This window comes from Salarias fasciatus, chromosome 19 (genome assembly GCF_902148845.1).
Source record: "Salarias fasciatus chromosome 19, fSalaFa1.1, whole genome shotgun sequence".
NCBI lineage: Eukaryota > Metazoa > Chordata > Actinopteri > Blenniiformes > Blenniidae > Salarias > Salarias fasciatus.
The window spans coordinates 15514433-15540064 of NC_043763.1; the positions used below are offsets into that span (position 1 = coordinate 15514433).

The 25632-nt window shown below is 47.5% G+C and overlaps 1 protein-coding gene across 11 annotated transcripts in view; it reads right to left on the bottom strand.

Moving 5' to 3' along the window:
* Positions 1-390: 390 nt before the first annotated feature.
* Positions 391-25632, bottom strand: part of kiaa1109 (KIAA1109 ortholog) — an 88942-nt gene continuing 63700 nt past the window's right edge. For 7 of the 11 annotated variants that reach the window (XM_030116465.1, XM_030116473.1, XM_030116471.1 and 4 more), the window contains 21 exons: positions 24493-24755; positions 24072-24287; positions 23726-23906; positions 22868-23057; positions 22419-22580; positions 22183-22322; positions 21859-22054; positions 20942-21142; positions 20612-20788; positions 19700-19837; positions 12819-13061; positions 12571-12724; positions 9755-9912; positions 8168-8357; positions 7424-7641; positions 6767-7018; positions 5575-5778; positions 4270-4464; positions 3338-3472; positions 2742-2907; positions 391-1073 (listed from right to left, as the gene is read on the bottom strand). In XM_030116465.1, the coding sequence (XP_029972325.1) occupies positions 857-1073; positions 2742-2907; positions 3338-3472; positions 4270-4464; positions 5575-5778; positions 6767-7018; positions 7424-7641; positions 8168-8357; positions 9755-9912; positions 12571-12724; positions 12819-13061; positions 19700-19837; positions 20612-20788; positions 20942-21142; positions 21859-22054; positions 22183-22322; positions 22419-22580; positions 22868-23057; positions 23726-23906; positions 24072-24287; positions 24493-24755 (3996 nt within the window). In that variant the 3' untranslated portion in view covers positions 391-856. The remainder of the gene's footprint in view (positions 1074-2741; positions 2908-3337; positions 3473-4269; positions 4465-5574; positions 5779-6766; positions 7019-7423; positions 7642-8167; positions 8358-9754; positions 9913-12570; positions 12725-12818; positions 13062-19699; positions 19838-20611; positions 20789-20941; positions 21143-21858; positions 22055-22182; positions 22323-22418; positions 22581-22867; positions 23058-23725; positions 23907-24071; positions 24288-24492; positions 24756-25632) is intronic. The other 4 variants (XM_030116470.1, XM_030116463.1, XM_030116468.1 and 1 more) reach the window with 4 other exon arrangements.

The following is a 25632-nucleotide window of genomic DNA, read 5'->3' on the forward strand; positions in this document are numbered from 1 at the left end:
GAGACTTTCGGGGACAAGAACCGTTTCCTTTTTTTAGAACATGCCACCATATAATCTATATAAACCGGCAAATTGACGGCACACTGACAGGAAAAAAAAGCATACTTGAGCTTCTCTATTTAAAACTGAATGGCAATAGTTTTATTAAGTTAAGAAATCAACACATTTAAGAAATTTAACTATATACACTGGTTCTACTGTGGATTAAAAAAGACAAAAAGAAGCTTGACACACCAAGCTAATTACATAATATAGACTTTGCATTTTCACATACCCATAAATAATGATCTTGTTCAAAGTCAAATTGCAAGTTTCGGACATCCTGGTCACCGAGCGGGTAATGTGCCGTAACCTCCCAGTGTTTTTATTTGTTCACGTCAAAAAAAAAAAAAAAAAAAATCAAGAACACCGTCACTGAACTGTTCTTAAACATTATAAAGCTACAGCTATAAATGACATAAAGCATACCTACCATGTGTTCCATGGGAAACAAAGAAAAGGCAATGGTTTAAGAAATCATTTCTTCCTGAAGCCAGAAAATCATTTCAAGCGGTTTCAGTAAGGTCATTTTACAACAGGTAAAAGAGGCAGGGTTTTTACCTTTAAAGCAGTCAAACAATACTAGCATGTGCTACTTTGTTCAAAATATACAGGAAAATAAAATAAAACAAAATTGGTGCAAAACGCTTTTAACCACAGCTGCTTAGTGGCGAGCAGCACAGTAAACGACTGATGCCGAGATTCACAGGGTTTTAGCAGGTAGAGTGTTCGACAGTCGCACGGGAGTGCTTCTCGTTCCGTTTTATTTTCAGTGTTTGTGACGTCCAGTGCCGGGGGCGCCGGGTCCCCCGCCCACTCAGTGCTCCTCCTTGTCGCGGCCCTTCCTCTCCTTCTCGTCCTGCAGGGCCGTGCCCAGCTTCTTGATGAGCACCGACAGCACCTTGTCCAGGGGGTCCATCACGCCCCGCTGCAGCCACTTGGGGATGGTGGTCCTGGCGTGGTGGAAGCCCAGCTTCTGCAGGATGTAGTCCACGCCCACCGGGTCGATCTTGCGCCCCGTCCAGGAGATGAGCCTGGAGGTGGGTGAGAAGTTCAGCGGTTTCTGAAGGGCGGTGGTGAGGGGGGGGGGGCGGTCTGCGCCTTCACCTTGCGTTATCTTCATCTCATTTACACGTGGAGCTCCACATAGCGAGAATATCGCCGAAAACATAATTTCTACAGCAATAAGATGCTTTGTTTTTTTTTTCCCATTGGTCACTGTTTAAAACAACCGGCAAAACATCCGATCTGATCTGAGTTTCCTGATTTATGAGCTCAAATTACTAAGAACACATAAAACGCTTCAAATATTCCAGTCCGTCTGATATTTCACCAGATATTTCACAGTGTGAATTAAGTTATGCGAACTAAAATGGACTTTTCCATTATGCTCCACTTTTTTATGACTTTAATACACAGTAAATCACACGCAGGGGCGGAGGTTGTCACACAGATTACTGTTTATATTCTGCGTTATGAGGCTTGATAAATCAGGTTTCTCTAGAGTAATCCTGTTCTTTTTCTCCCATGTGGTAGTAAACACATTCTCTTTTTATTTGTTTAGGATGACAACAGAATACATCAGAGGCCTTATTTTATTTTTTCCAGGCATCTTTCTTGATTTTTTTTTTTTTTTTTTTGCTTTTAGAAGCAACCGCGGTTGCTCTCAGCGCACACACACAATTACACGGTGATTACAGCCGACTGTTTCAGATCGAGTCGTTATGGGAAAAGCTAATGAATCTTTTCAATCACGGCTGTTTGAGGAGAGGCATTACAGCGCTGTCTGAAGTGGACGTTCTGTACAGACTGAAAAATACCTTTTACCAGGTCTTAATTGTGTTTTTAGCCACAGTTTAAGCATTTTTTTTTCCTTTTTCATTAGATCCACTGTTTTTTTTCCATCTGAGTTAATTAAAAAAAAAAAAAAAAAAAAAGGTGTAAAACAATCCTGTTCATGTAACTCAGTGATAAAACTGGTGATCAGAATTAACCTCTGCGACCACAGTAGTTCAGGATCAGTGTGAAACCCTCCTGAAGCTTCATAAAGGCAGAATACTCTGCAGCACAGGTTTTTTTTTTATATCCTTTAAGTGGAACTAACAAGGAAAAAGCATTTATATTGGGATAAAGAGAGGCAATCTGACACAGCAGGAACTCTGTTTGGCCCCAACGGAACAGCCCGGGAATGTAAATGTTGTAGTGAAGCGCATTCAGGTGACGATTCACTTCACCGGTACCTTAACAGTCTTAAAATATCTACTCTGTTTTGGCAACACCTCCAAGAAACGCTCTCCTTTCTCCTCTATTGTAAACACTGTATGCACATCGTGCTTCGCGCCGTGCTGTGGGGTAATCTTATGAGTGAGTCCACCGCCAGCTGCTGTATTATAAAAAGATAATTCTAATGACTCAGTCATCAAATGTAAAAATAATGAGCTGAATATCTTATTTGCGTTCATTCATGACCAGTTATTACTGCTTTTATATTTTCGCGTTTCTCTCTCGCCTTTGCAGATGAATGACTTGAGGATCAGTGCAAAAACCAATAACGTGTGTTAAGTTTGGAAAAAATGAATGTTTAAGTGGATTTGGTCTTTTTCTACTTGTTTCTCTTTTAAGTGAAACGAGCGTTATGCATGAACACGACTCAGTTGGGTGTGTATTTCAAAGCGAGACGGGCGCGGCGGAGCGCGGCTGACCTCAGCGTGGGCTCCAGGTGCCAGGTGTTGCACATGAACTCCCTCCAGTCCACCGTGGTGTAGTTGATGCCGTCGTCCTTGTCCTTGTCGCCGTTGCCGTTGTCGTGCAGCGCCGTGGGGCTCTTCTGGCCCGGCCGCGTCGCGAACATCCGCGGGGCGAACAGGGCTGAAAGAGAGAGAGAAGCAATCAGGTCGCGGCTTGTCTTTTCTTTTTCAAATGGCCAGAAGCAGAGCGCAGGGATCGCCGTCCGCGGCTTTGTGCCGCGCGTCTATTCAGATTCAAATACCCATCTGCCCCGCTTCAATTAATCAGCACTAATCAAACGTCCGCGGCTCAGCTGCTCCGACCCGCACAACAGAGTCGCGGCGCCGTTTTTATTGCTGCCGGAGAACGCGAGGTTGGCGGCATAAAGAGCGCTAATTTGTTTTTTCTTTTTGTGGCCGTGTGAAAGCTGTTTAGAATGCCGCGTGCGGCGGCCGCCTGACCTCCCACTCAGCTGCCTTCGCTCTGAAAGGCGTCCAGCAGCATACCAACGAGCCTCCGGGTACGGACGCACGCACATGCGCCGCCGTGCCCGTCCGGTTTGAAGCCTTACCCTTCTCCTTCTCCTTCAGGTAGGCCGAGACCATGTCGTGGAGGAACATGATGAGCTCGGCGTCCATGGTAACGCAGATGTGGTCGGTGAACTCCGTCACCACGCTGCACTCCACCTTCGGCTTGCTGTCGGCGTCTGAAACAGATATGAATTAAAGATGTGAGGCGGAGAAAAAAAAAAAAACAAGAAAAAAAAACAGCCCCGAGCGGCTTCAGACGCCGACGTTAGCCGTGATTCACCGGGGGGATTTCTGAGCTGCGCCGTAATCACATGACAACCGAGGGAGAGACGGGGAGCGTGAATGAATGATGGGCTGGATATACAGAAGGATGAATGAAGAGAAGGTGAATGCACAAATAAATGAAATGGATTGATACAAGAATAGATGACTCTATTGATGAACGCAGGAATGAGTAGAGGTTTGACAGACAGGTGGATAACAAGTAGATACAGAAGGAATCACACTGAGTTTGCATGTTCTACCCATGTGAGAATGGATTTCATCCTATCATTCAAAAACACACACGTAAAGTAAACTAAAGCTCATAAACCGACTGTTTGTGTGAATCTGTGTTTGTCCAGAGATCAGCTGCCCTCACCCGCAGTTAACAGAGATCTGCTCCAACTATGGACGACCTTGAACAGGATAAATCAGAACAAAAGGCTGATGGATGGACGGGAGAATGGATAAATCGATCGATGCTAGAGTATATGAATGAATGATGGATGGATGATTGATAGATGCAGCATGATGACATGAAAGGATAGATGTTCACTAGGTTTTTTTCTTTGAGTTTCCAAAACCACCACTGGCTTCAGTGCGGTTGTGATTCACATTTTTATCACACAAAGAGCCGATATGCGTTTAAAAAGAAATCCAAACTCCTGCTGTGAGATTACTGACGCTGTGCAGACGTGGAGAAGACTCCCACCTGTCAGCGAAGGTTCATCCGGATCTTGTACATGAATGGACTTGAAGTCCAGCTGCATTCTGGGAAGAGCGAAGATGGTCTCGGTCTCGTGGTTGTAGCTGGAGGAGCTGCGGAAGCTGCTCAGCAGACTGGAGCTCTTGGCAGCGGCGCCGCTCTCCTGGTTGTTGGCTTCCACGTTCCTGAGCAGGTTGAGCTCTGAGACAGGAGATAAAAACATGTGGGAACTGTGCGGAGGTTTTAACGCCACGCTCACGCTTTCCCGCTCCCTGGCTCTGTTAAATGCTATCTGCACCTACTTTACATTTCAGATAAGAGGCGGCGGCGCACGGAGAAAGAAAAGGAGGTGTTCGGGGGAAAAGGCCGTCTGTCTGAGCTGTCTCAAGTGGAGAAAAGTTTAAAGTCTGACATGAGGTTTTTTTTTTTTCCCCCTTTCGCTGTCACTTTATTTAATATAGTAAGATTTAGTGACCTGACTGTTAAATACTGACTGGTTGGAAGCTATTATGTTTTTCATTCATGTGTTGCTGATTGTGATGTTTTTCAATGAATCAAGTAAAGAAATAAACAAATAATGGCTGACGTGCTCACGCGATTCAACATCAAGCTTCATGGAGCTCGCCAGTACGGAAGCTTGAATGCTTCTGAATTTCTGCCACATTTTGTAATGAAGAACCTTTCAAGTCTTTAATACCCGTTTGGAAGCTGTATTGTCTCCTACATCCATCAGCTGTGCTGTTATTCTGATATGGATCGGATGGTGTCAATCTAATCAGACAGATCTGTTTATCAGTATTCTTAATTAAATTTCCTCCAAACTCTGAAATAAAGAAGTGGATTGTTTTAGTGAAGATCAGCATTGATTGACAGCTCAGAATTATCAGTTCATAATAAATTGCCACAAGTTCCTCTGCGTACCTCCTCATTGTCTCTGGGGTTCACATACAACACTGTCTCGTACAGCGCTCACACACGAACGCAGCTCCTCGGTTCAACTTCACACCACTTGAGAACGTTTCGCATTCATATTTAACAAATTGTTAATTAAACATGGCTTACTTTCTTCTTGCTCAATATTCCATTATTTGATGAGTCATGCTATTTAAGCTAATCCCAACTGAACTGTAATGGCTATTTAAAGCTGAAAATAATGTGTTTATGGTTGATTAGCGAAAAAAACACGAGGCTGATGAGGCTTCTGCCACCGTTTCCCTGGATGAATTTAGTGTTTTTTGTTTACACGCATATATTCAGTGGCGCCTATAAAGAGTTGGAGTTGTCCCAGTAAAAGAAGGTGCGGACGGTTACCTTCGTTCCTCATGGCAGTGACGTAATTGAACCACTCTTTGACCGTGGCGACGCCGTGCGGGGGGTTTTCGTGCCGCCGCCGCGTGATCTTGGTGATGGTGGCCATGGGGCTCTCCAGGGCGCCACACGGTTTGGTCACCATCGTGTTGTGACCGAGGTGGAAATCCAGAGTCTGCACGATGTAGGTGGAGTCGTCTTTGGAGCCTGAATGCGACGGGAAGAAATGGGTGGGGATAGCAGCGTGAGGAAAAGCATCCGTTTACCAAACAGACGCCGCAACTTTATCTGTCCAGAGAGATTTAGCTGGGAGGGAAGGTGATGACTCGACGAAAGGAGACAACTCAAAACAACAGCTGACCTTTGGGGAGAGGAGTCTCGGCTTATTTAAATCAGGGATGGAAACTTTACTGCTCGCTGCAGCACTCTCTCAATCATCTGAAGTTTTCATGAAATGCATTTTTAATTGTCTTTTTGTCTCATAAATTAAATCTTTTGTTTCTTAATCTTTTATTTCTATGACTTTAATGTAATTTTATGTATTTATTTGAGTAAAACTTGATCCAGATTTGAAGAAATTCTCACAAGAAGTTCTAAAAGTATAATGGGAACAACCTGAAAGAACCTTTGACCATCTGTGTGATTGTGAAGACGTCCCCTCGGGCTGGCGCCGAGACGCCGCACTCATCAGACTGGAACGGCTTAGCTCGCTCTTAACTACCGAAAAAATGATCAGGGTCATGCTCGAGAGAGCGTGACTCACACGGCGCTCACCCCGTGGCTTCACTCTAACAGGAACTTACAAACCCAAAATCTGACGATCGATCACGGCTGGAAAAGTTAAAACACTTTAATTGTTCACGACATTTTACCTTTTTAACCACAGTTTGTACATTTTCACCGTTCCAATGATTCTTGCTGTGTGTCTGTAACGTTCCATCATTCACACACTGATAGTGACAGCTGCGCTGCACGGAGCTCGCACAGCGTTTGGCAGCAACTTGCAAGTTCAGCGTTTTGCCCAAGGACACTTTGACACATGTCCAGGAAGAGATGGGTGTTGAACCAGCACACATCGGGATTTAAGGACAACCTGCTTTACCAAAACTAATTTATTACACATAAAAACTAAACCATGTGCGAAAAAATGGATGTCTTCTATTCTACAGTGGGGGAAATTAACATCCTGCCTCACCGTCCTCCAAGATCTTTTGAGCCTCCGTCCAGAAAGCGATGTTGGGCTCTTCCAGGTGGAACAGAGCCCACGACTTGGAGCGGAAGTTGGGCCCGTGGAAGCAGGCCAGAGTCATGTGGTTGCCGTGGAGGCTCATGGAGCCGCCCAGCTGCACCGTGTCCTCGGGCAGAGGCATCTGGAAGAGGGAGATGTGGCAGCCGGCGATTACCTTCAGCACCCCGGGCCAGTGGCGGTGGTGGGCCGCGTCCATGTCTGTGTGACAAAGATGGTTAGCAGACAGGGGGGGAGGGGGGGTGAGAGGCGGCGTGGACGCAGCCAGATAAATGAACTCTTACTGGTACACGGGGCGCGCTGCCGGCGTTTAACGCCGTCTTATTTTTTTTTTTTGTGCCGATGCCTTTTATACAGCTTTCCATCTTTGAAATTTATGCCGCTTGTGCTTTTTGTTTCTCGCGAGCGTGTCTGATTACATTCGGCTGCTGAGCAACCTTGTCAACAGTTTGAAAAACTGCTCGACAAATTAAGCTCATTAGAATTACAAATCATTTCATTTCCTATAAGCAGCCCCACTGCCTCAATCTCACGCTGCGCGTGCCTTATTATGCCAGAGTGCGCGTTAAATATTTCGCCCAGCAGTATAGAATGAGGCCTGCTTACAAAGCTCCGCCGCTCCTTTCTCCATGTTGATGACGGGGGTTTTGGGGGGCATGTAGGGCCCGGGCCCCCAGGTGGAGAGAGCCCGCTTGCTGGTGTCGAACTGCTGAGTGAAAAACTCCTGCAGCTTCATGCCGATCTTGATGAGGTCTGGTGTGGTGGAGCGTGAAATGATCACCTGGAAAATGTCCCACTGCAGGTCTCCGTGGACAAAGATCTCACTGGGAAAAAGGGGAAGACGAGAGGAGAGGGGGGGCGGCGGCGGAGACGGGGGGGAAACATGATTGAAAAAGGTAGTTGCAGGAAATGAGTTCAGCCAGAAATGTCTTGGAGATGAAAGAAAAAGCACATATACACTCAATCTAATGGGCTCTAATTCCACTATTGTGCTGCTCTGAGCAGATATAAACACACTTTTTGTTAAGGCGACTCGCCGAGCACCCCGAAATGTCTGCAATAAATGTCAACACTGTTTTTCCTCATAAGCCCCGGCGCTTTGAAATGGTTTTTAACGGTTAGTATGCTTTGTGTTTCCACACTTAAGTAATTGAATACGGGCCTCTAGCAAAGAAACTGCACCTGCATATTAAAGCGTTTTTCCATGCAGACATTTGAAGCCATCTGGTTTTTGATGGCAGCTGTTCTAATGAGCCACGAGAAGCAGACTAAACGAGGGGGGGGGGGAAAAAACCACACTAGATTTAAATAAATGAAATTTAAACGCGACTTATGAGAGCAGTGAATCACCTTTTCTCTGATAGGCTGGTGTCCACAGTACACAGGTTGACCTTCCACTCATCCTGCAGCTGCAGGTCAGCGTTGCTGAACACTCCCATCAGGATGCTGGAGCCCATGTAGTCCACCCGGGCCTCCGTGGAGCCCATGGTGATCTGGATCTTGTGGCTGGGCTGCTGGTTCGGGTGCTCGGAAATGTGGGCTGCGACAACAACCAAACGAAAGCTGTTAAAACTTCTACCAACGTTACATCGGCAAACCAACATTTTAAAATGGAATGCTAATTACATATAAACTACAGCTCTAAACTTTCAACCAATGAGACAAGTTGAGAGGAACTGCTGAAAGCAATTCATCAGGGGAGGACAGAGGATGGATGAATGAAAAGCAAATTGTGTGACACAGCTGAGCACATCAAAACTCATTAACACAGCTACTTTTCTCTCTTTACAGATTTTAAACTACTGTTTGTTCTTGAGATACTTCAAGCTGTTTAATAAAACATGAATGTTAGTCTCTCGTCATATTTATATTGCGATTTAAACATATTTCACTGGTAACTGCTTCAACAGCATCCTGTATCCACAGTTTTTTCATAAAAGTCTTCATTTGGCTTCACAAACTGTGTAAAAATCAATTTATGATAAAGCAACAGGAAGGACTTCTGACACAAGTATTTTAATTAACATTTTAACGCTTCTGGTTTTCTCAACTTTAAGTTTGTTATCAACGCTTAACATCAACAGATTACCATGTTTTATTCCGCAATCTGAAATACATTATTAAGAGACTTTCCCATGTAGTTTCTGAAACTTTAATGTGTCTTAACCCTTACACTGCTAAATTGGAGCAGCTGAAAGGATTTCACATATGTATATGTTTACATGAGCACTTTAAAGGAAGTTGAAGCTATGTTGGAAAAAATATAGGAAAAACTCACTAATTGCACTTTTTTATGTAATCAGGCAACATCTCATTTTCTGGCATCAAACCATTATCATTAGAGGATTTAAAAACTTATGAGCGACTTGAAAAGACTTGAGAAGTTATCAGGAGTTTTACATCAACACAACGAAAATGAGTTCATTTGTATGGTTGAAACTTAAATGGCTCAGCCAGTATTTTAATTAGATTTAATATTCTCATACATAAACGCACGGAATTCTGGTGACCAAATTTAAGATTTTCAAAATCCTAAAACTAACAAACGAACCGTATCTTATTTTCTGCAGTAATCCAAAAGGCAGAGGGAGAATCCTGGCTGTTTGTCAGTGAAACGCTGAATGTTAAAACACGTCATCCCTGCTACTGTTTACAAGCAGAACCGTCATTGAAAAGTGTTATTCTAGCAGGGAAATCCATTAGTCACCATCCACTTGTAACAAGTGTCAAATGGCAAAAATAAAATACAGAGAGTGAGAGAGAGCAGTGTGAAGAGGCTTTTTGACTCTCAGTGATGTGCAGAAACGAATCACTTGAACTGTAGCTTGGCTCCACTTCCAACTTTTACTCTCTGCTTAAACGAGCCAATAGCAAAAAAGCAGGGAAAAAAAAAATAAAACCGCAGGAGTGTGAGAAGACTGTACGTTGTTTACTCACAGACCATCTCCAGGGTGTTCACGTCAATGTTGCCACCCACCACCCCACCCTTGGAGTCCAGCTTGGAGCGGCCGAGGCCAACGGACATGCTGATCTCGCGGTCCCGGTTGCTGCCGACAGACAGGCGGCCCTGACTCTTCAGTCCGCTGGTCGTCCAGCTGCAGGGGGAAAAAGAAAAAAAGAAGTTAAAAAAAAAAAAAACCATGATGGTGAACGCTCGTTGTAAATGCTGCTGCATAATGCATGAGAATGCACTAAATGACTCATAGCAGAGAAAGCTGGCCAGAGAGAAACACAAGTAACGGAGAGGGAAAAAGCTCACGAATCACTCAGTAGGTGTGTCATTAGCATTTGTTTCCTAAAAAAGTATCATATGCCTACTGGTCTACGACAACGGAGAGGTCACATCTCGGTCTTCAAAGAAGCGTCGAGCGCCTCCATCGCCCTCTCAATGCAAACAACCTTGCTACAAAGTGATTAGTGGGTGTGTTTAAAAAAATGCGAGTACAGTCTGATATGTGTCGGTCGTCGGTTTCAGGCTTCAACGATAATCGCATGCACAAATGTTTGCAATCTTTAACGACACGTCAGAACAACAGTTTCATAGTCTCTGGTCTGGTTTTTGGAAAATCTCTTTGACAGCAATACACTGGTTTAAATTCACAAATATTTCTTTGTGGTAACAGGTATTTCAAGTCTGAACTCAACAAAATTACAAGTGGAGTCCCCCAAGGCTCCATCCCGGGCCCACTTTCACTTAACATCGACAGGCTCCCAGTGATTTCAGACAACACAATGTGATATCATATCAATGCAAATGGCACACAGATATCGATACAGACAGCTTGTTGTCATCTGAAGAACACAGTCATAGTCAGGGTTAAAGAACAGGGAAATCAATCCATGCATTTATCTTCAGTTGATCTAACTACTGAAATAATGTCCTCCTAAGAAATCCATCAGGCAGCTGATTCAAAACGCTGCTCCTTGAGTCCTGACAAACACCAAGAAAGTGGATCCCATCTGTTCAGTTCTCAGGTGTTTACACTGACTTCCTGCCAAACAAAGAATAGATTTCCAAATCTCACAACTGGTCTACAAATCTCTGAATGGTTTAGGCCCAAAACACATCTCTGATCTTCTGTTATGAGTCATTTAGATCTCTGAGGATCAAACCTGCTTTCTGTTTCCAGAGTCAGAACCAAACATGCAGAACCTGCTTTTAGCTTTAATGCAACAAATATGAGGAACAAACTACCTCAAAACTCCGGGATGGCTCCAAATGTGAGTTCATTTAAACCAAAGTGACGCACTGTCAGTTTGCGGCTGCCATTCAGTAAAAACAGGATTTATTTGATCTTTCACTTGTGTGCTCAAGCGCATACTGTTCTTCTTTTAATTGCTTTGATATTTTAGATTTAATTTATTTCATTTTTTTTTATCTTTTCTTGTATTTAATCTACTTTTCTGACTGACAATAGTCCATGTTTGCGAATGCAAAGCACTTTGCATTGTTTTCCTTTCCTTGACGTATCTGATTTGAGCCTCCTGCTGCACTCGGACCTGCTGAGGAAGGAGCAGCAGACGTGAGTGTTGTTCAGGGAGCCCACGCATTTCCAGGGAGGAGGCTGTTTTTAAGATTTTTGATGATGCAGAGCTCATAAACAGCCCTGTGCGCCCTGTTTATCGCTGACTCAGCAGAATCTAAAGCCGCAACTGTATAGATGAGGAGTCGGAGTGACTGTTGAAATACGGCCCAGCACCTGAGATGAACTACAGGCTGCACAGGCGCGGTGACGGCCACGTTATCAGCTCCTCCTGTTAAAGAGAGATGTGGCAGAAGAACTTGACAATATGCAGAACATGCTGTAGGGAAGAGCTGCCTGTGCACTTCTTTTAACTATGAAGAAGTCATACCGGGGTTACTTTGTGGCAAGAAACGGCACAGAGAGCAGACACGCTGGTAAACTACTAAACAACCATCCCCAATCTAAAGTTAAGGTTTCCATGGTGACGGCTGGCTCAGTGTTCCTCTTCAACAACTGCTAAGTTTGGTTCAAACTGTACCTCATATTGTCAAAACTAAAACTGATGATGCATGTGGTCGCACAGCCCAGTCACAAAAAAGGGAAGATCTTTTTTTTTTGCATTTCTGTAACTGTCTGAGCTTGTTTTGAGCCTTTCTATCATTCTATTTGCAGATCTGGTAGAAAATGCCACAATTCATTCAGATTTACACACATCAACTTCATCCTGACCTGTTGTAAAATTAAATTGGGACAACCCCCGAAAATCAAGATGGTGCTCCTCTTTCATCATTTCATTAGAGTTCTTTGTTAGTCAATAATGATAAACTCCCACGGCTCATTCATTCTTAATGACATCTTGTTTACATCGACTTCATTTGACATCCTTTCTTCTATGTTTCCTCTTCATTTGTAAACTGGGACTTTTAACAGCTGTCAGGTTTCATTTCTGTTGTCTTAGTTTGATAAAGGTTTCCCAGTGTTTGTGTTGCCGTCGTGATGCCTCTGCTCCCTCCTCTCGTTTTTTTATCTGAATGTTCTCAGTTTCTTTCAGTGTGTGGATTTCAGACTCGTGGCTTTTTGTGATCTTTCTCTCTGTCCAATACCGTTTTTCTCGGGTTCACTCATTCCAGAAATCTGCTAAATAGAAAACAGCTGCTTAATAAATACATCAGCTCCTTTTAAAACCGCTGAGTCTCAAGCTCTGTCTGAGGCTGTTGAACTATTTATGTGGTTTTGGAGTATTTGAGTATGTAGTCAGTGTAAATCTACAGTGGTGAGACTCCTTACGTGTTGTTTCCCATGACGTTGCTCATGTTCATTTGGACGGTGAGCTGTTTCAAGTTGATGGCGAAAACCACAAGCGTCTCCCACGGCGCCCCCTGCTGACCGGCCGCCTTTCCGTTTTTACCGAAGGACGGGGTGGATGTTTTTGAAACAGAGTCTAAAAAAAAATAAATAAAAAAGAAATAAATAAAAATTAGGGATAAAGAAATGTTTTCCTGACATCATATGAGACAAAGTGTGAGTCCCGTCACCTCTTCTCGGGGCGGAGGAGTCCGACACGCTCCTGGTGCGGCCTGGGGCGGGGGATTTGAGGTGGCCCACGCTGCTCGGGGACATGTTGCTCCCCGTGGAGTGCTCCGAGAAGACGTTGGGGGACTGAGGCATGTGCGTCCCGGTGCTGCCGTCCCAGGTCCTCCAGTAGGCTTTGCGGCTGGACTCGGGGGAGAGGTGCTGGGTGATGTTCTCGGCCGAGTCCGGGGTGGCCGGGCCAGAGGCTGGAGGGAGTCGAAGGTTTGGAGATGAAAATAACTGCCAGGTTTATAAATATCAGAGATGGTTCAAAATTTTTAATAATTCTGACAATTACTCATTAATTTATGTATAAAATTAAACTTTAGGTTACTTACGTAACCCCGGTTCTCTGAGTAGCATGAGTGAGTGTCTCACATTGGGAACGCCTACAGCGTGACCTCATCAGAAGCTCCTATTGCACTCCGCCAGCCACCATTGGCTGGAGTCAAGCGCGTCAGTGTCAGGGAGGGTGGAGACCCTCCCCCTATAAATAGTCCTGACACTGCGCTTCCCGTCATTCTAAAGACACACACCTCTTCTCGCTACGAAGAGCAAGGAGGGTGGTCTGGTGAGACACTCACTCATGCTACTCAGAGAACCGGGGTTACGTAAGTAACCTAAAGTTCTCTTTCATAGCATTCGTTTCGTGTCTCACATTGGGAAAATCCTGACTCCCGGATTGCTGTGCAGATGTTACGAGGCAATGAGCACCCCAAATCCAACATCACTGGGGCTGCGCCAAATTAAGCACTGAATGCGCCAATGTTGGAGCCGTCACATCAAGCCTGTAAAATCTGGCGAAAGTATGTGAGGAAGCCCAGCTCGCAGCAGCACAGATCTCCTCAACGGAGACCCCTCTGAAAAGTGCCCATGAAGTCGTGAGACCTCTGGTAGAATGCGCACGCAGGCCCTCGGGAGGCTGCAGTCCCTTGGCATTATAAGCCAAGGCAATAGCCCCCACAATCCAATGAGAAAGCCGTTGCTTCGAGACCGGCCTCCCCAGTCGGCTCTTAGCCCAAGACACAAAAAGCTGGTCACTCTTCCGACAGCTTTTCGTCCTGTCTATGTAGACCCTTAAGGCTCGCACCGGGCACAACATATGTAGCCGCTTCTGCTCATCGGAGGAGAATGGCGGTGGGTTGAAGGACAAGAGATCAATCGGAGAACATGATCCCAACACCTTAGGCATGAATGCTGGGTTGGGCTGTAAAGTCACTCTTGCATTCCCTGAGGAGAACTTCGTGCACGCTTTGTGTACCGACAGAGCCTGAATCTCACCCACTCGTTTAGCCGAAGCAAGACACAGCAGTAAAGCCGTCTTCAAGGCCACGAATTTCAAATCCACCTGTTCCAGGGGTTCAAAAGGTGAGTCTGAGAGGGCATCAAGCACCAAGGGGAGGTCCCAGGATGGTGCCAGAGATCTGCACACCGGAAGTTTACGGCGTGCGCCCCTCATAAAACGGCAGATCAAAGGATGCTGACCTACTGTCTTCCCCTCGAAGCCAATATGACAAGCCGAAATTGCTGCCAGATAGACCTTTATGGTGGAGAAAGCTCTTCCTTTATCCACCATGTCTTGTAAGAAAGACAAGATCCCAGTCACAGAACACTGGAAGGGAACCTGATGCGAGTCTGAGCACCATTTTTCAAAAACCGACCACTTTCTCCCATAAAGGGTCCTCGTTGACGGGGCCCTAGCACTCTGAATGGTCTCAATCACATTCAGGGGAAGGCCCACAGTCCTCAGATTAAACCACTCACAGGCCAAGCCCACAGAGCCAGCCTGTCCGGGTGAGGATGAAATATTTCTCCGCGCCCCTGAGACAACAGGTCCCTCCGGGTTGGCAGGGGCCAAGGCTCCTGATACAGGAGCTGAGTTATCTCCGCCAGCCAGTGCTTTGCTGGCCAGTAAGGCGCTATGAGAATCATCGTAAAGCCCTCCTCCTTCACTCTGACTAGGGTAGGAGAAATCAGAGGTATCGGGGGGAATGCATACAGGAGAGTGTGAGGCCACTGGTGAGCCAGTGCGTCCACCCCCAGAGGTGCATTCTGGTCGTGAAGCGAGAAAAACAGGGGACAGTGAGTGTTCTCTGACGTTGCAAAGAGATCCACTGATGGTCGCCCGTAACGCTCCCAAATCAGGCTCACCACATCTGGGTGAAGCCTCCATTCTGCATAAAGGGGGTTTCCCCTGGACAGGAGATCTGCTCCACAGTTCAGAATCCCCGGCACATGAGTATCTTTCACGGACAGGAAGTGTCTGCTGCTCCAGACAATCAGTCTGTGTGCCAGCATGTGTAACTGCAACGACCTCAGGCCGCCCTGTCTGTTGATGTAGGCCACCACCGTGGTGCTGTCCGTCCTGACTAACACATGATGTCCCCTCATGAGAGGAAGGAAGTGTTTCAGGGACAGTTGAACAGCCATCAACTCCAGATAATTTATGTGGAATGAGCGCATGTGAGGAGCCCATGTCCCATTCACCGCTCTCCCTTCGAACACGCCACCCCAGCCCACTAGGGAGGCGTCTGTCGTGACCACTTTCCGGCACGTAATAACTCCCATTGGCACCCCCTGAGTGAGGAAGTTTGTGCTTCTCCATGGGACTAAGGCCGCTGTGCATGCCACAGTGACTCGCACCCTGCGTGCGCCATGACGGCGTGGGTCCAGCTTGTGAGAAGCCACCCAACGCTGCATTCCCTTCATATATAGGCGTCCCATTGGCACCACCACCAGGGCTGAGGCCATCAGTCCCAACAGACGCTGGCAAAGCCTGAGAGACACAAATTTTCCCCTTTGAAAAAGGGATAAACAGTCTCTTAGCACCTGTAGCCTTTCTCCAGTCAGTCTCACTCTGGCCTGAGCTGAGTCTATTAACAGGCCTATGAAAGTGATTTTCTGACAAGGAAGAAAAACACTCTTTTCCAGGTTCAAATTGAAGCCTAGATTCAACAGGTGTGCCGTGAGTTGCCTTGTGTGATCTGCTGCCTCCTGGTGGGAGGATGCCGCAACGAGCCAGTCGTCGATGTACGTTGCGACGCGGAGACCCCGCCCCCTCAAGGGTCCCACCGCCGCCTCCGTACACTTCACGAACACTCTCGGGCTCAATGACAGACCAAATGGGAGGACTAGATATTCGTAACTTGTCCCCTGAAAGGCGAACCGAAGATATTTTCGGTGTGGTGGGTATATTGGGATGTGAAAATAGGCGTCCTTGAGGTCGATTGAGGTGAACCAATCGCCCGGTCGCAGAAAACGCAGCAGGGAGGCGTGCGTTAACATCCTGAATTTGTATTTCCTGAGGTGACTGTTTAGATCTCTGAGATCTAAAATTGCACGTTTGCCGCCACCCCCCTTCTTGGGAACCAGGAAATATCTTGAATAAAACCCACTCTGGCAGTGTTCGGGAGAAATAATTCTTATAGCTCTTTTTTCTAGCAGAGCAGAAATCTCTTCCTGCAGAAAACGAGCGGCGTCGCCGTGAGCTTGTGACTGAATTACTCCCCTGAATTGCGGAGGTGTTACAGCAAACTGGAGCCGGTATCCCCTGCTCAGTGTCCTGATAACCCACTCCGAGTCTGTGCACTCTGACCAGCCTGCTATTTTCAGTGACAGCGGGCTGACAGGCCAATCTGTCATGCATGGAGTACCGGCGCCCTCTAGCGGCATCGCCGCGCGGAGCTGCTTGTTCGGTACTGCGCATGCGCGAGCCGAGACTCGCGCCACAGGCCCGTCTGTGCCGGAGAGAGGAATCACTCCCTCCGGGACATGACAAGTTTTGTTTTTCAACACAGTTTTTGTTTTGTTTTTCATTTTTTGTAACTGCGCCCTCGGCAACGTGCCTGGATGCGACAGTTGAAACATGTTTAATGTTGAACAATGTTGACAACATTGAGAAGCGCTTGTGAGACGTGTTTGTGGACCGCTGGGGGATTCCACCTGCTGGACGCTGTCTCTGCTCCTCTTTATGGGGCGCTGAGCCGGGTCGAACATCCCGACATCCAGACGCCAAACGGAACCGAGCTTTGTGAACCTGCTCGTGAACGCTGCTGCCGGCGGAGCGAGCGGGGCCGGAGAGGGGGGCCGGGCCACATCGCTCCCAACTTCTGGGGAGGCTAGGCCAGCCGCTTCTTCCTCCTCACCACCTGAGTGGAGGTGGAGGGAGGCTGATCAGGCTGAGATCCCTCCCGTGTGGAAGCCTTCCTCTGCCACGGGCCTCTCGGAGGCTGCGCTCCCGGCGGGGCCTGGGGTGCAGGCTGAGGCTTCGGCACCCTGGGGACCTTGAAAGCGGGTGGTGGTGGCCGAGCCGCTGCCTTGGCATAGGATTGGCGGGGAGCTGGAGGCGTGGAGGACGGCGCCCTCCTCGGCAAACACAGCTTCAAGGCTTCATCCTCCCGCTTTTTCTCCTCACACCTCTTCTGCATGGAGGCTACTGCCGAGCCGAAGAGACCCTGCGGCGAAATAGGAGTATCGAGGAGATCCTCCTTCTCCTTCGTCGTCAGGGTGGTGAGGTTTAGCCAGCGCGCCCGCTCCTGCAGAACCATCAGCCCCATCGCTCTGCCCTGTGCCTGGATCGCCACCTTCTGCAGGTGGAGGCAGTGGTCGGTGATGATGCACATCTCCTCCCACAGTGTCGGGTCTGGCGCGGCTGTCATCTCCTCCTCCAGCTCCGCTTGGTAAGCCATCAGGAGGGAGGTTGCGTTAACAGCCCGGGCTGTCAGTGCCGCCGCTCTGTACGCCTTCTCCGTGAGGCTGGACTGGAAGCGGTCTGCACTGTTTGGGAGTGTGCACCCCGGCGAGGACAGTGATGTTTTCGGGTGGAGATGAGCCGCCACCACGGGCTCCACCGGAGGGATGTTACGGAGACCGTGATTCTCCATCCCCTCGCAGTCGAGCACGGAGCTGCCTGCCACGGGGTGTTTCTCCCTGTATGGCTTGTCGCGCCACGAGACAGTGAATTCATCCAGCAGCTCTGGAAAAATCGGCAGCAGCTGCTTGCCTGATCTTTTCACCTTCGGCAACCTTTTCCCATCAAAACGGGAGCGCGTCACGTCAGGCTGCGTTTCAGGCCACTGGATGTGGAGCTTAACCGCGGCGCGTTTGCACACGTCCTGCAGGTCCAAGTCCATCACCGGGGAAGTGGAATCCCCGTCTCCTGCCGGAGCTGTCATCGTGGTTTGGGGTTTTGCAACCCGGCCCGACAGAGCCAGTGGAGAATCATCATCTTCCTCATCTGTCATGAGGAGATCCGATCCTCCGTCAGAGCCGCTGTCTGCCACTTCAACGACGTAACCCAGCGGACCTGCCGTGAGGTTGGAGTCGTCAATGGGCAGCGGATCTATAAAGTCGAGCTGGTCCCCCCAGCTGGGTCCAGCCTCAGCTTCGGGGGCCACCTCCATGAGATCCGTCGGCTCTTGCCCTGCTGCGGTGGAAGCCATTACCGGGTCGCCACCGGACAAATTCGTTAACCGAGCCAGGCGGCGACGAAGCACTTTGAGGGAGAGGCGAACACAGTGGATGCACTCTTCCGCGGACTCAAAGGCGGCTTGGGCATGTTTCAAGCCGAGACACACGACACACATCGGGTGAGTGTCCCAGCTCGATATTTTATTACCGCAGGGGCAGGCTTGCGCCTTTGGTTTAGCCTCGGCTTCCGTGGCGGCTAAGGCGTTAGCCATGCTCACCTGCAGCTGCAAAGCTGTGAAGCGGGCTATGCTGCACCGGCTAACGCTAACCTGGCTAGGCTAGTGGGTAGCGGGAGCAAGGTGGAAGTGTTGCGACTTCCAGGGGCTTATAGCGGGAGTATTGCTACTCTTCCTCAGTGTTAGCTGGTAAAGCTAATGCCCCTGAGTATTGCTACTCGGGAGTGTTGCCACTCGGTTGTTTCTGCCGTTGAAAATATTGCTATTTTCGCCAGCGGCTCAGACTACTGTTTGGAGACAGGCTAGTCTGAGCAGTATCACTCGGCTTCTGTGTCAGGCCGAGAACCCAGCGCCCGGCGACCGAGTCTTTCGCTCGTTCTGTGGACGGTTAAGCTAGGTCCCGGTGAAACAGCTAGCGCAAGTGAGGAGGTACGGAACTTCTGCTCGTAGCGAGAAGAGGTTTTAGAATGACGGGAAGCGCAGTGTCAGGACTATTTATAGGGGGAGGGTCTCCACCCTCCCTGACACTGACGCGCTTGACTCCAGCCAATGGTGGCTGGCGGAGTGCAATAGGAGCTTCTGATGAGGTCACGCTGTAGGCGTTCCCAATGTGAGACACGAAACGAATGCTATGAAAGAGAACCATTGGTTTCTATTTTTTTGCCCACTTCAGGATATCTATGGGAGTTTCAAAAAGCAGAGTATTGCTGAACATCAGGGCTCCTCACTGCATCACACAAAAGCTGAATATTTACCACAAATGTAAGGCGAGGCCACCCACGCATTCATCGCAACAGCCGTGTATAGAGACTCATTAATATATGTGGAAGTGCAAACCTTTTAGGAGCTGTTCAGAGAAGTGGAAGTTTTGATTGTACGTAAATGTTTATTAAAAGGTTCGTCAGACATTCACGAAAAGCTACCGTCTTCCACCTGGGCCTTCTACGCTCTGTATAAACTGGTTGCAACATAGCATGTGTGTTACGTGCAAGAAATGTCTGAGTTTTCAGCTCCTTTCTTGCATGGTTTCACTTTTTGCCTCAAGCATTGAGCCAGATTGTGTCATTCATTCTGCTATAAAAGAGAGTTGTCCTTCATTTCAGTGATACTGTCACATAAAGAGCAGGAGACACAATAACTGCTGTTATTTTGTCACAGGCTGTTCCTTTTATCATGGACTGCAGCCACTGAAACGTCACCAGGGAGGTTGATGGTCTGGTCTCCCAGGAAGAGACGTCTGGCGATGCTCCGGCGGTACCAGGCTCTCGGGAAGGCGAGGATCTCGCTCAGTCGCCTCATATCGTACTTGAAAGAAGCCGAGCCGATGTCGCACACAGCTGAGGAGAGAACATCACATCGGTTTTAATATGAGACACTTCCTTTAAGGCTTTCACAGCGCACATATACGCTCCCTAAAACAGGACTCAGAAGGGTTTTTTTGGGGGCTTTTGACTAATTCATGCGCTCATGCACTCATTGTCAGCTGTATTTCAAGTGCCGCGGAAGTTTTTGTGTCGAGGTTTCCAAAGTTGGGAGAATTCTATGCTTTCACATCCCCTAAAGATTCAGCTTTGAATGCTTCAGTAATATTGGAGAAGAAGCTTCAAATATCCGGACTGTGAATTAAATCACAATCCAAATAAACAAGTTCTGCTTCCAGAACTCCCAGAACACAAGACATTTAACCCAAAACAGTAGTTTCAAACTTTAAGATTGGAACAAACTGATGAGAAGAAAGCATCGCTCGCCGGGAAACACAGAAAAACACAGTGAAAAATAAATCTCTGGACTTCAAACTCCTTAAAGACGCACCACCAGCTTCCTTTAGTTGCAGTCTGCGAGCTTCTGAAGTGCTCAAGTTGTTTACTAAATGTCAGCACCAAAGAGCATTGTTGATGCTCTACCCTACGAGCACTTAGGGCATCACCAGCTGAGCTGATGCAACTGAGCAATCAGCTGGAACACTCCTCTACACTTTATTAGCTTTAGACCTCTCGCTGATGTTAATGACGGCTTTTAAGAGAAACCCGGAGCCACAAAGTTCAACTGTCGCAGACAAGCCCGACTGAAGGAAGGAAATCTTAAGAAAGAAACAAAGGATGACATTGTACCTGAGATGTTGATGAGTGTGGTGTCCATTTTTCCACCTTTGGCCGGAATGAAGCTCTCGATGAAGGTTGGGCCTCCGGTGCGCCTCATTCTGGACAAGCTGACCTTCACAAACTCCAGGTTGATACTCAGAGAGTCTTTTCTTCCCGTCACTGAAGACGGTTCCTCATCCACTGTACCTGCGGGGTCAAGTGCAGCAATCAAATCAGACGAATCCTCGAGAGCCAAAAAAGGATCTGCCTCCTCTGCAGTGACACTCGACACATTTCTGAGTCAAAACCTGCAGTCCTCTATAATTAAAACTTCAGACTATTACAGGAAATGTGGCATACCTAATGGCCCTGGGCCCGGAGGCAGGCCCGTCACTGCTGATTTCTGCTTCCCGGCGCCGTAGGGGTGGAAGACGTACAGAGAGAAGTCAGACATGCAGGCGGTGAAGCTGAGGCCCGAGGAGTTACTGGGGGGGCCGGTGAGGTCGGACTGGCTGCTGCTGTGGCGGCTCCTGCCGAGGGGGCTCCCCAACAGCGGAGATGCTGGAGGGAGGCGCAGCGACGGACGGAAACATGGAGGAGAAGGCACACGGTAATTAATCTATTTATTCATTCGTTTTGTGAAATTCTGACACCTACTGTAGGATTGGATATTTGACTCATGCAAGAGTAAGACCTAATGAAATGAATAATACATTTCCAGTCTCTGTTACTGAAGCATTTCTTGCAAACGATGTCTGATGAGATTATAAAACAGAAGTACTGTACTCAAAGCTGTATGAAATCTGGTAACAAGGCTGCACATTTTAAAGACATCCAATGATTTCAGTCATTCAAATAAATATTGAAGCTGTAAAAATATGTGTATGTGTGGTTCTGGTCAGTTTGCATTTTTTTTACTTTTTTTTTTTTAAATACATGACATGTTTATTCTTCTGTCTTTAGTCATAAAAGTATTTCAGTGAATGCCCTCTAACGCCTTACGACAGGCCTGAGTAAAAATTAATGCACGTCAGGAGATGTAAAAATGACAAAAGTGCAGCACAACTTGCATCATCTGGCATGAAGAGAGTAAAGAGCAAAATCATAAACAGGACAAAAAGAGAACAACCTGTGCAGCACATTAAATCATACAGAGCCAGATACACCCTGTCGAGCCAGTTAATGCTGCCCATCTGCTCATGCTGTGTGACAGACTGTGGATAAAAGTGTTTTCATCATCCGGCCAAAACAAAGCTCCCAGTTGGTGATCCCCTCACCTTTGCTAGGTGGGAGTTTGGGGATGTGCTGGCCGGGCGGAGTTGAGGAGGGCGGGTGTGATCCGTCGGCTGGGTGGGTTCCCGTCGGAGTCTCCAGCTCGCCTCGATTCGAGGAGAAGACCAGGTCCAAGGAGGGCAGTTTCAGCATGCACTCCACTCTGGACATGGGGAGGCAGCTGAAGCGGATCTGAGAAGGCTGCAAACACGAGTGACACAAGGTTTGTTCAGTGTCAATAAAGTAGAAGTAATAAAATAAATAAAAAACACAACTTGGAATTCTCAGCATAGATAAAGCTTTAGGAATCACAGTCACATCGTCAGTACCTGGACTCTGACGTAAACAACCACATCCACGGGGAAAGAGGAGTAGGCTGATGTGGAAGAGGAAACCAGGGAGGTGGTGGATTCCTCCAGTGGCTCCACTGCATCAAACTGACCCATGTCCTCCTCCTGGGTCGCCACAGCTGATATCAAAAACACCAGAACAAAAAGTTTGAACCAGAAACTGAGCTGGTTGTTGTTGCACTCTGGACGAATCTGGATCCTGCACACTAACAGACCTGCATAGTTCCTCTCCACAGGAGTGATGGGAATGGTCTCCAGTGCCTTTTCCAGGAAGTCCAGCAGACAGGGGCTGATGACCATCTCCTCCGGAAGAGTTTGCAGGGCCACCCAGGCATACAGCTTGGCCGTCTTCACTCCTCCACTGCTCTTACCTTTGGCTGCAAAGACACAGATGAACATCATGCCTGTGCTTCACGCTACAACTACAGAACCCTGAAACATTAAATTTACTGGAAGTGCATTGGCAGCTGCGTCTGGTGTGATTCTCTGTCAATATGAATGAGCCCATTCGCACGCCTTAAAAATAAGGGATAAAATCACATGCATTTGATTCAGCGAGTCCGCACGTGGATGTAAATCATCAGATCGAAGAGGCGTGGCGCTCTAGAGTCTGATTACGGATGGTGCTCGAGCATGCAATTAGAAATGAGGGAATGCTCAGTACCTGATGGAATAGGTGGGGGCGGGGGAGGTAGGAGCGAGTTAGTCTTGCTTTGGACAGCATTGGGAGGGTTGGGAGGGCCGATATCTTTCATACCATACAGCTTCGACTCTTTGGAGAGAGTGCGGGGGAGGGAGGATCCACGGGAGGCGTTGGGCGACTCCGTCTTCAGGGTCTTGGAGTTGTAGTGCAACTGTAAGGCAGGATGCAGAAAGAAATATTTGAAAATCTGTTGATTTGAAGGAAAATTAATGCTTGTCTGGGCTCAGGAGGGAGTGAAAACTTTTTTCAGATGTCTTCTTAAAGTGTGTGTCCAAAAGTTACGTAAATATAAGGCAAGACTAATCCAATTAAGAAACTCTTGAGTGAGCACGAAAGTTCAAAAACAGATTAAAACCAGGGACTCTTCCAGATGTGCTCCACATCTTGTGCCAAAGGACATCTTAGTGACCTGAACTGGTGAGTTCATCAACTCCACTTGAGACAAAAACTTGCTGCTCACAAAACACAGACACATATGGAGTGACTTGATCAAACATGTAAAATATGATGTTCAGATTATCTTGACCAAATGTTTACTTATCAGTTGTGACATCAGTGTGTAATTTTGCTGGGAGGGATGAGGAGGATAAACCCCCATCTGGTCATCATAACGGCCCTTCTGTTGAATTCTGTTTATAAAATCTGTCACTCCCTCATAGTGATGAAAGCAATTCCATCCAAATAACACAGAAAAACACAAGAAATTATGTTTTTAATCCAAGTTAAGCAGCACTTCTATTAACTTTGAGCTAACAAATACAAATATTACATCATGAATAAATGTCCCCAGTGTCGAGGCATTAAGAGAAGGTTGCCAACCTTGACGTCCACTCCTGGAATGTAGAAAACTGTGGTCTCCATGTCATTAGATTTGGTCTGCAGAGAGGAGGGACATTTCTTGCCGGCGAGGAGATGCGTGGTGGAGGTGTACGTGGGCTGCAGCTTCTTCTTTTTGGGAGGAGACTCCTGGTCCAGGCTCCTCAGGCTGCGCTCACAGCTTCTGGAGAAAACGGCGGTGGGCGAGCGTCAGATCACATGACTGATGCGCTTTATTTTCTTATTTTGTCTGAACGCATAAGACTTCTTTGCGGGCTTTGCTGGATGTGATTTAAAGCCTGACTGCTGGAGAAGAAGCGAAGGGGGAGAAATGAAACTTTCAGCGCACCTCTTGAAGGAAATGTCCTCGTGCTCGGGTTGCTGAGTGGTCGGGTGAAGGACGCACTTCCCGCTGTCGATTTCCACGCGGACGTCCAGCTCAAAGTCGATGTTTCTTTCAGTGGCTGGGCCGCTGAAGCCGCGGTTGGCGGGTGTGCTGGGCCAGCGCTCGCTAAACAGCTGACTCACTGCAGAAAAGCCCGAAGACTTCCTGTGCGATGCTTGACTGAAAAGCAGAAAACAAGGGGAGGTTTCAGTGAACGCTGGAAAATGGCTTGGCTTTATTAATAATAAAATAATAAAAAAAAAAAAAAACATAAAAGGGATCCTTTCACGCATTTACACAGGAGATAAATGGTGCCGGCTTTGATGTAACATTCATCACAGGAATGCCTGAGCAAACAAAAACACAAACAAAGGAGACGACTCACAAAGGCCTGCGATAGCTCTGCGGTCGCTCTCGCTCGAACTCGTCCTCCTTCTCCGAGTCTTCGGAGGAGGACGAGGACAGGTCGTCGCGCCTCATGTCGTCGTGCTGGAAGGGAAGGGCGGGTGAGAAGACAGCAGGGGTGCAGGGAGCACTGAACACTGAGTGCGGGCCGTCGGATGGAGAATGGAGATGAAGGTGATGATGGGGATGGGATGGCTCGTCAACGGTGACGGACAACAGGTCCACCTCCGTCTCCTCAGGAAACTTCAGAGAAGGACAGAGAGTCAAACTCACACAGGTGACAGGTAGTACACTTCTCACAATATCTTCCTACTCAGGGACATCAAACTAGCATTCTGGGAAATACAGTTGATGTCTTAAGTGGAAGTTGAGAAAAGAAATCATAAGTGGAGGAAATGGTGTTCTGTGGATTGGATCATGTTGGTCACAGGTTTTCAATTATGAACTGGACTGTTCTTCAGTTTGTTTGTAGTTAGTAGCTTCTTCTTCATTTTGTATCTCAGATGTAATTTGACTGCAGTGACCCCGAACACCATCATGTGGTACAAAGTGGTATTACAAGACTGGGTGTGCTGGGTTCAGAAGACATTTTTAGATTTTTGGAGTCCAATAAGAGAGATACTGGCATAACTATGGTCATTCAATATTCTCAATTATCAACATAAATATTAGATCAATTTGTAATTTTATGTCTCTGTTCAATCACAAAACACCAAAGCCTGTGATTATCCACCAAGGAGCTGAGAGGTCATGTGTTTTCTGTGAGAACCACAGAGCGGCACTCGGAGGAAAGAGAGAGCGACCAGACAGCCGGACGGGAGGAAGAGGTGAAGCACGGTGGAAAAAAAAACTCCCCAGAAAGTCGACCCGTCTGAGTTTGTGAATGGCAGCTGGAAAAGAAGCCCGACTGCGGGGCGTAACGGCAGATCAGGGAGGCAGTGACAGAGGCTGCCGGACATCAGCTTAAGTGTTCACACTGGGAGTCTCTGACAAAGTCAAGCGGCATCTGGGACGAGCGCAGGTTCAAGGCCGCTCCGATGGTCAGACGGACAGCGGGAGCCGTCCTCGCAGAGCAGCATGCCGTCAGTCTATTCAGTCGGGCTCGGTTTAATATTAAAGG